At 33.3% G+C, this 10,428-nt stretch overlaps 1 protein-coding gene across 1 annotated transcript; it reads left to right on the top strand.

The window, feature by feature from the left end:
• The first annotated feature begins 1,356 nt into the window (after positions 1 to 1,356).
• On the top strand, positions 1,357 to 5,416 carry LOC107849770 (probable carbohydrate esterase At4g34215). The gene is made up of 2 exons (XM_016694333.2): positions 1,357 to 2,454; positions 5,034 to 5,416. Exons 1-2 carry the CDS (start codon positions 1,864 to 1,866, stop codon positions 5,259 to 5,261), a joined length of 819 nt encoding a protein of 272 aa, XP_016549819.1. The 5' UTR covers positions 1,357 to 1,863; the 3' UTR covers positions 5,262 to 5,416.
• Positions 5,417 to 10,428: the final 5,012 nt, after the last annotated feature.

Genomic DNA, 10,428 nt, shown 5'->3' with positions numbered 1-10,428 from the left:
AATTTATTTTATTTTTTAAAAAAATTATAATTTTTTTTAAATAATCAGTTTTTTATTTTTATTTTAAAAATAATTTTATAATTATTTTTTCATAATTTATATCCTCAATGCCATTTTTTATTTTTATTTTTTAAAAATTTTATAATTTTTTCAATAATTAATTTTTTAAAAAAATTAATAATTTATTTCATTTTTAAAAAAAATTACAATTGTTTTAAAATAATTATTTTTTTATTTTTATTTTTTAAATAATTTTAGAATTATTTTTTAATAATTTCCTCAATGCCATTTTTATATACTTTTTTTAAAAAATTTATAATTAATTTTTAGTAATTATTGGACTCACAATGCCATGTGTCAGCTTCCAATTAGCTCGTTTTGCCACGTCATTGCGTGTGTGCAACACACACTTTGAGCTTTTTACTGATAGGGAAAAAATGCCCAATTGGAACAAAATTCGGGGGGTTTAGGGGTCTGATAGGAACAAGCCTTAGTTGAGAGATCTAAGTGAATTTTCGCAACAAGTTTGAGTGTCTGTCGATGACTTTGGCCAATTTTTTTTTTATCTCAAGACTATTTCTGGTCATACATATTCCTCCTCACAAACTTAAAGTGGATGTTTGTCCATCAATATTATTTATAATATTTTGAAATATGTTTTTACTTTATTCTGAAATATTTGTTTAGCCATAAATATTTTGGAATACATTTTTACAATATTTGAATTTTTGAAAAACACCTCAAAGGATGTTTTCTCTATTTTTGAATTCACTTCTTGCACTTTTTAATTAATTTATTTTTTAAAAAAATTATTTTCATAAAATAACTCAATTTTCCTAAAACTCAAAATTTTTTAAAATTTATTTTCACTTTTTATATTTTATTATAACTTTAAAAATACCTCATTTCCAAAATACTATAGTCAAACACAACTTTAACTATATTTTCAGCTTTAAAAATATCAAATAAAATAAATATATTTTTTAATTTTCGTGGCCAAACAGGTCCTAACATACGAAGCCACAACATATATATTAGGAAAAACAATCATATCTATGGTTTCCAACTTACCATGTGAAGCTACAGATTACTTGGAATTATTATATGCAGCCCATAACTATTATATGGATCCAAAATTATTTTGAGGTTATGATTTTGAATTCTAGAAAATACAGTTTATTATATTCTAGATAAATTATGTATATTTATTAAGTGGATTTTTCAACACAATATTATTGGAGTTTTTGGTCAAACTCGTAACTGAAACTCTCTAATTTTGCCCCTAACGATCTCTTCCAGAAATTAAAAAAAAAAAAAAAAAAAAATTCCAAAGCTACTATATATACTTCGCAAATTCAACAATACATATTCATTTTAGTAGGACAAAATTATTTTGAGTTTATGAATTCTGGATTCTAAAAAATATAACTTATTGCATTCTAGATAAATTATGTATACATTTTAAGTAGATTTCTCAACACAAAACAACTGAATTCTTTGGTCAAACTCGTAACTAAAACTCCCTAATTCCGCCCAAACCATCTCTTCTAGAAAGAAAAAAAATTACAACCAGAAATTCAAAAAAGCTGTCGTGCCAAGTGTTCAAGATCGTTTATGATGATTTGCATTAATGCATCCTTAGCCAAATTAGCAACAAATCTGTTTTCTCAAGAATTGGAGGCCCATTTTTTTGGTCATATTATTAACACATGATTCTAGCCAATTTACTATGGTCTTAATTACATGATGTTTACATATTTTCTTTCCTATATCACTTTGTCAAACTTAAATACTCAATTCCAACAACTCTCATTTGTCTCTCTTCCAATTTCATCCACTATACATCACCAAGAAAATTAAAAGATGTTGGCCTATATTTTCTTGATTCTTTTGGCACACCCCTTTGGTGTCATCCCTACAAACACAACAACAACAACAAATGGTAGCAAAAGCATATTCATTTTAGCAGGACAAAGCAACATGTCTGGTAGAGGAGGTGTAGTGAACAACAATTTTGATTGGTACATTCCACCTGAATGTCAATCCAATTCATCAATTCTAAGACTAACAAAAGGACTTTCATGGGAAGTAGCAAAAGAGCCAATTCATCAAGACATTGATTACTATGCAACTTGTGGGATTGGTCCAGGCGTGTCCTTTGCTAATTCAATCTTGAAAAACGATCCAAATATTGGTGTCATTGGTTTGGTCCCATGTGCTGTTGGTTCCACAAATATTAGCCAATGGTCTCAAGGTTCATTTTTTTATAATCAAACGTTGAATAGGACTCGAGCCGCGTTACAAGGTGGTGGGATGCTGCGAGCGCTTCTTTGGTATCAAGGAGAGAGCGATACACTAAATCTTGAGGATGCCGAATTGTATAAATCAAGATTGCAGAAATTCTTTACCGATGTACGCTATGACTTGGATACACCTTCATTACCTATAATTCAGGTAATTTGGACTTCTTCTTTATATTATTAGTATATATAAGGAAAAATGACTCGATGAACCCTTGTACTATGTTCGTTTTGTAATGTGGATACTTCTACTTACATGTTTGTCATTTGGAACCTTGTACCCACCAATAAATAATATTTTGAACACTTTTTTGCATACGTGACATTAACTCGATGATGTGGCAAAATGCATGTAAACACACATTCTTTGGGCACGTGATAAAATATTTATGACATTTAATTTTTTTTTAAAATTAAAAGATGGTCCAACCAACCTTTTATTAACACAAAATAAGCACAATTATCCAAATGGTCCAAGCCCAAGCACAATTATCACTCCATCTCTTTATCATCTTCGCTGTTCGGATTTCACTGCTCCGATGCGGGTCGCCGGCTACCCTCATCGCCCACAACTGATGGATTCTAGCTCATTGAGCTCCGAATAAGAAAATAAGGTCGCACCTCAAGCAAAGAAGGAACTCAAAAACCCTTCTTTGAGTTCATCGAAGGAACTTAAAAACCCAAACCCAAACACCATGGTCACACCTTTTTTTGTTGAGTTCATGAACGCAAACCCAAACCCAAACACCATGGGCGCACCTCAAGCTCATCGAAGATTCTTTGCCCGAAATTGGACTAAGAGATGCGCAATGGTCTCCTCTATCCCTTTTCTCAATTAAATCGGCTTCAATTCGCTCCACAGTTGCTTGAATTTGAAGATTCCTTTCTGACAATTTGGTTGAAGCATTGTTCACGTCGCCATAGTCATTTTTTGCAATTGAAACATTGTTTTATCTTCATTACCCATTTTCACAGTTGTAACATTGCGAATTTCATCAGAAATTGCACGAATTTGAACCCCCAATTTTGATAGTTCCACCGCGACTGAACTGGTACCGCCAACGCTCTTTTGAGCAATTGTGATATTAGATTCCTTTAGAATTTGAAATTGAATAGGATTTTGTGATGTATAATCCACTCCACCACTTGTAATCACCTCAATTTGGTAGAATTATTTTGGGATATAATTTTTTAAAACTCAGTCGTCGGAAGCAATGCTTACAAGCTGCTGCTCAGGTTGGTGGTGATGAAAAAAATTATTTTTTATAGTATTAAACAATTTATAATCAACTTTATCAATTTATTAAAAATAATAAATTTTTTAATTTTATAAATTTTTCTTCAGTATTTTAAATTTAAATTATTTTTAAAAATTAAAATTTATAAATTTTATAATATTATAAAAAAAGATGAATTTTATTTTAAATATTTAAAAAAATGATGTGGCAGCTGATGTGGAATTTAACACAATATTTAAAAATGATGGGACAGCTGATGTGGAGGCGAGTGTGTTACACACACCGAAATAGGGTTTAAAATATTACTTTTTAATGGGTGCAAGGGTGCAGATGACAAACATGTAAGTAGAAGTATCCACATTACAAAACGGGCATAGTACAAGGATCCATCGAATCATTTTGCCTATATATAAATTAGTATTTTTATATTTTATTGGAGGGGGTGGGTACGAGGGGAGCAGGTTTTGCATGACTTGCTTTCAACAAATAGGCCCGACATGTGACTTAGTTGAATGTAAAGTAGATCAAATGTTATTCTCATTAATACTAACAGGGTCGTTCGGTATACCAGACGAGATAAATAGGGATATCTCAAGAGTTGGGATATTTTATGGGACTATTTTATTTTTCGTCATGTGATTAGTTAGTATCACATACCAAATGTGGAATAAAGTTAATCTCATAATTATTTCGTGATTATTTTCCTTATCTGGTGTACCAAAACGAAATTTGTGGCAATTGTTTTTTCAAAAACAAAAAATGAAAATACTAGAGCTTTGTTAGTGAAAACAAAGATTATTTGGGAATCGGAACAAGAAATTTCAAAAATTATCAAAAAAGAATCTTACTTTTAGAACATGAATCCCAATTAACAAAATATATAAATGGTTCCCACAGTCCTCACATGGGATTTGATTATATATTATACTATCTGATTTTCATATATTAAAACAGAAACTATTTACTGATGAAACACTTGTTAGGAAACAAATCAATGAGATAAAATAGACCAGAGCAAACAATATCTTCCCATTATAAAAAAATAAAATCATCACATATGATCACTTACTCATTTTATCACAGTATCTTGTGTTTTGATTAGAACTTAAGTTAAATACGTTAAAATCATTTATGCTATTTGTGTATATAACTTGATGCATATTCGAGTACTAGTAGTCGTAGTGCTATACTTATCCATTGTTTAGGGTAGTTTGATTGTAGTACTGTTCTGCTACTATCTGTTGTGTTGTTACTACCTATTGTATCTTGTACTTCAGGTACATCCTTTTCTAAACTGTTTTTGTCTTGAGTCGAGGGTCTATCAGAAAGAGCCTCTCTACCATGAGGTAGTAGTAACGTCTGTGTAGACCCTATCCACCCCAGACCCCACTTTGTGGGAATACACTACGTATGTTGTAATATATTTTGCTCGATCGCTATGAGGTGCTTATTCGGATCTTTCCATGTGTTTTGGGCTTTGTTTGTGGATATACAGGTAGCATTGACAACAACATTAGGGCCTTATGAGGAGGAAATAAGAGAGGCCCAATTGGGAATTCAACTACCTAATGTGAGAACAGTTGATGCTAATGGGCTTAAAGTAGGCCCAGATAATGTGCATCTTAGTACTTCAGCAGAAGTCCAGCTTGGACAAATGTTGGCCCAAGCATTTTTGGAGTTTGGTTCAGATCCAGCCCAGCCCCATAATTTTTTGAAAGGATAATTTCAGCTCCATAATTTTTTTTAGAAATTATAATTTTATTTAGAATATTAGATACCGTGTAATTTAGGCCTGCTGATGTGCAGTCGATATAAATTTTTGGAAAATGTTTGAAACATATTAGGTTTTCCAATAAATATAATCTCTATTGCTCTTCATTATTATGTGTACCCAGGCCTCAGTTGTATCCTCATTAATCTCTCACAACCCTATAATCTTTTTCACGTTCTCAAGGATTACTTTCAAGTTTTTTGACACTTAGATGTTCATTTTATGTAGGTCTATAAATATAGATATTGAGAATCATATTGTATATACTTGAAAACAATTGGAATACTTGAAAAGAAAAAACCGAGAAATCACTATACTTTTTAACTCATATTTTTCTTTACTAGTTTTGTGAAGTTTTTTGTTTAATCTCATTTTACAACATGTTATCAACACAACCGCCCATCTTTATTCATCAAAGAACTTGTGGCAGGTGCTTTTGGTTAATGGTCATGTGAAGAATGTGCGGTAACTTTGTATTATTCTTCACATATAACAATCAGTATTTTGAGTTGATTTCATACATATGTCGATTCTTTGAAATTCTTTTTCTAGTTTAAGTCTCTCTTTGGGTGTGTTTGGTACATATTCTTCAATTTATCATGTTTGGTTGGTCAAATTATTTTTTCTAGAAAAATAAGTTTCTTACAAATTAGAAAAAATGACTTTTTTAATCAACATAGAAAAAACAAGTTATATAAGTGACATTGCAAATTTATTTTTTCCACCCACCCAACATCCCTCCCCCCTCCCCTTGACTATCCTACCCCCTGACCCCTGAACCTCCACTTTCCACTACATCTCTATAGTATTTCGCTAGATGACATAGAAATAGTGTTGAAACTACTTTTTTTTTTTCTTACCTATCAAACATTAAAAATTAAGGAAGATATTCACTTATTTTTCAAGAAAACATTTTCCTCTATACCGCATACAACCGTTTTTCTCTGTTGGTATAAGCCAATTTATTTACTATCCAATGCCATCTTTCGTTGTGGCAAGCATTTTTGTTGTTGTCGTAAAGACTTCTAATGCAGTTTAAATCAAATTTAAATACATCATGTTATCATAATCAAATTTTGATAACATCATGTAGTCAAATTTAGACTGCATTTGGGTTTATATTTTGTCGTAGAAACATGGGGAGGTGTCATAATCAAATTTAAATACATCATATTATCAAAATATAAACCCAAATGTAGTCTAAATCAGTCTATGAAGTCTCTACTGAAACACTAGTCTATTTAAATAGAGACAAAGTCCCCAGTCGAACTATGAAACCAAATAAAACCAACATATGGATAAAACGCCTCCCAAAGTAAGGGAGGCTTACCAACTCTGAATTACTGAACTTAGTCTACTGTTGAGCTGGATCATGGGACTGTGCCTCAGAACCTACATTATGAGACAATGCAGGCGTCACATAGACGGTCAATAATTGAAATGTATTGGTATGCAGAATAATCTAAAAATAACGTATATTTCATTGAACATAATCGAGAGCATTGTGAAGAACAGTTTAACATAATAGAGATCAAAATACATGGGAATACTTAGAAAGCTTTAGTCAACCTTGTTAAACATAGACTCAACTCTTTGATTCAATTCTGAGCTAGATAGTACACCATACATTTCTATAATCCCATGAGCTATATGAAATTCACCATTAACTCGACGGCCAAGCCCTCAATCCGAGTTTGTTGTAGGGATTTGGGGTCTCTAGTCTCTAATACGCCAAAAGCACAGAGCAGTCGTATAATTCATATTTCAGGACATAATAACTTTCGTCAGTAAAATATGATTTCCTGCAACGAGTCTTTCAACTAGTGCCTTCTTCGGGTAACTATCTAACTCTCTTTAAGCCCAATTTTAGCCTCTTAAAAAATATATGTTTATACTTATAACATTTCATCTCTTTTTCTATTAAGGGCATTTCATATCACGGTATCGTTATATACAGACTTGCAAGTCGTATCATATCATACCATATCGTGTCTATGGCCCTTATTATTGACCGCCAAGATGATTTAGAATATCACAGAATAATTCTCTTTCGAAAAGGACATATAAGCTCAAACAAAACAACTTCCTTTCAAGACATAACTTTAGGTGGTCATCGCTTTCTTAATTTATACAAATGTCATAATAAACCAAGAGTATTTTTGACATACATGAGATGCTCTCTGAAAATCATATAAGAAATCAGTCCATAAATTGATAAAAGAGCATTCGAGATAAATTCTTCCATATTCATTTGGGAACCCACAACAACTATAAATTACATAATCATTATCATAAAAATGGAGTTCATAGTTCAATCACTTCAAACACTTCAAATCCCATAACATGTGTTCACAAATCAAATCTCACTTTCATCAAAACCCCATAGTAAATACATAATCCATCATAGAAAGTGATTTCGGAAATCATGCTTCTTCAATCAATTTCAAAGCCCCAATTCATATATATATTATATAGGGGTTATTAAAAATAATCATACTTATGACCATGAGATTTAGGATAGTTCTACATACCTTGGAAAGGAGAGAACATAACATAAGTGACTCTTGAAGCTTAAAATTCTCAAGCTCTAGGTAGTTTTCTCCTCTCTTGCTTTTAGAATGATGATTAGGGTATTACTGAGGTGTAAAAATATTTTTAAGGCCCTAGACTCATACATAAGGGATTAGGAACGACTTAGGGGTGTGAAAAGACCCTTATGCCCCTAAAATATTCTAAAAACAGAACAATTTTAGCGCATGGGGAAGGGTTTCATGGCACAACCCCCAATGCGAACCAGGAGGTTTGTGACGCGACCCCTGGGGAGAACTGGGAGGTTTGTGGCACAGACCCCAGTGCAAACCCGAGGCAGTAGCCTATTGCAGGGGTATTTATAGTACGGGGATGCCCCAGAATGCCCATTTCACAATGCAAAGGTCTTTTCTAAGCCTAAAAACGCCCCCAACATATTCAAACCCAACCTTAGGTAGTTTATCTTTGATATTGGAGTCCTAAGGACTCGTTTTATGCACTATTTGAGCGATAAAAAGTTTTGGGTATTACATTATCCCCTTCTTGGGGTCATTCATCCCTGAATGATGACTCGGAACACACAAAGCATGATTCGAAAGACTTACAAGAGGTAGAATAGTAAAGTAAGATTAATACCTTTCATAAAGTCGTCCGACAATTTGAAAAGTGATGGGTACCTAGCACGCATATCATTGTCTGATTCCCAAGTAACTTCCTCTATCTTTTGATTCTTCCATAACACTTTAACCGAGGCTATCTCCTTGTTCCTAAATTTTTGAACCTGTCAATCCAAAATCGCTATGGGTACTTCTTCGTAGAGTAAGAAATCCCTCACACAAATCTCCTCAACTGTTAAAACAAGGGAATGATCTCCAATACATTTCTTAAGCATCAAAACATGGAAGACAAAATGAACCGAAGATAAACTTATGGGCAAATCCAACTCATACGTAACTCCACCAATCCTCCTCGTAATCTAATAAGGACCTATATAATGAGGACTGAGTTTTTCTTTCTTCCAAAATCTCATGAATCCCTTCATAGGGGAAACTTTCAGAAACACCCAATCATCAACCTCAAACTATAACTCTTTTCTCCTAGCATCGGCATAGGACTTTTGGCGATCTTAAGTTTCTCTCTAATGACTTTTACTTTCTCCATCACCTGATGAACAAGGTCAGTTCCAAATAAATGAGTCTCACATACCTCATACCAACCAATCGATGATCTATACCTTCTTCCATATAGAGCCTCAAAAGTAGCCACTTGGATGCTAGAGTTGTAGTTATTGTTATAAGTGAATTCTATTAGAGGAAAGCGATCTACCCAACTATCTTTAAAGTCAATCACATAATCCCTTAGCATAAACTCTAAATCCTAAATGGTACATTCTACTTGCCCATCAGTTTGAGGGTGAAAAGCGGTGATAAGGTTCACTTGGGTACCCAAACCTTTCTGAAAAGACCGTCAAAACTAAGAAGAGAATTATGTACCTCGATCGGATTGGATCCCTATGCTGTCGAACTATCTCCTGAATGTACAACTTTGAATAATCATCTCCTAAATAATTAGTCCTCTCATGCAAAAAGTGAGCAGTCTTGTCATCATATCAATAATAACCCAAATAAAATCATACTAGGTTTGGGATTATGAGAGATCGGTAACAAATTCCATGTTGATCATCTCTGATTTCCATAAAGGAAAAGCTATGTCCTAGGAGGTACCAAATAGCCTCAAGTGCTCAACTATAACTTGTTGGCAATTCAAACTCTTATCTACAAAGTTAGCCACGTCTCTCTTCATGTTATTCCACCAGTAAATCTCTTTTAAGTCATGCTACATTTTAGTGGAGCCAGGGTGAATGACATTATATATATATATATATATATATATATAATCCTTTCTGACCCTTCATCCTGTCAGAAAGGATTCATCAAGAATCCTTTCTCACAATCCATCCACATTCGGCTCACACAACCTACCTTGGTACCTTAAAATACTACCTCCTCCAATTTCAAATGCCATAACCTTTTGTTGACCCACATCTTCCTTGATCTGCATCAATATGGGATCTCTGGCTTTCTTTTTCTTAAACTTTAGCACATAGGGACGATTTATCTACTTCTTAGATGAATAACCCTTCATCCTCGGAGTCTAGGAGTCGGACTCCCAAATTAGCGAATCGATGCCTATCCTTAACCAGATTTATTTTTTTCCTCGACATGAGAAAGACGGTCCATGGATAACCTGCTAAGAGCATCAGCAACCATATTAGCTTTACCTAGATGATAATGCAGGATTATATCATAATCCTTCAACAGCTCCAACCACTGCCTCTGCCTGAGATTCAAGTCCTTTTGGGTGAACACGTACTATAAACTCTTATGATCATCAATGATGTCAACATGTACCCTATAAAGATAACGATGCCAAATTTTAAGTGCAAAAACCACAACTGTCAACTCTAGATCATGGGTGGGATAGTTTTCCTCATGGACTTTTACTTGCTTGGATGCATGGAACACCATCCTACCAAGCTGCATAAGCACATACCTAAGTCATACCCAAGACGCATCACAATATATAACAA

Source organism: Capsicum annuum, chromosome 12 (genome assembly GCF_002878395.1).
Source record: "Capsicum annuum cultivar UCD-10X-F1 chromosome 12, UCD10Xv1.1, whole genome shotgun sequence".
Taxonomy (NCBI): Eukaryota; Viridiplantae; Streptophyta; class Magnoliopsida; order Solanales; family Solanaceae; genus Capsicum; species Capsicum annuum.
This window is presented reverse-complemented; position numbering and strand designations above follow the sequence as displayed.

Excerpts from the sequence above, each read along its gene's own strand:
- LOC107849770 (XM_016694333.2), top strand. The coding sequence starts at position 1,864 with ATGTTGGCCTATATTTTCTTGATTCTTTTGGCACACCCCTTTGGTGTC. Across the intron at positions 2,455-5,033 it reads CTTCATTACCTATAATTCAG|GTAGCATTGACAACAACATT; the intron begins GTAATTTGGACT and ends GTGGATATACAG.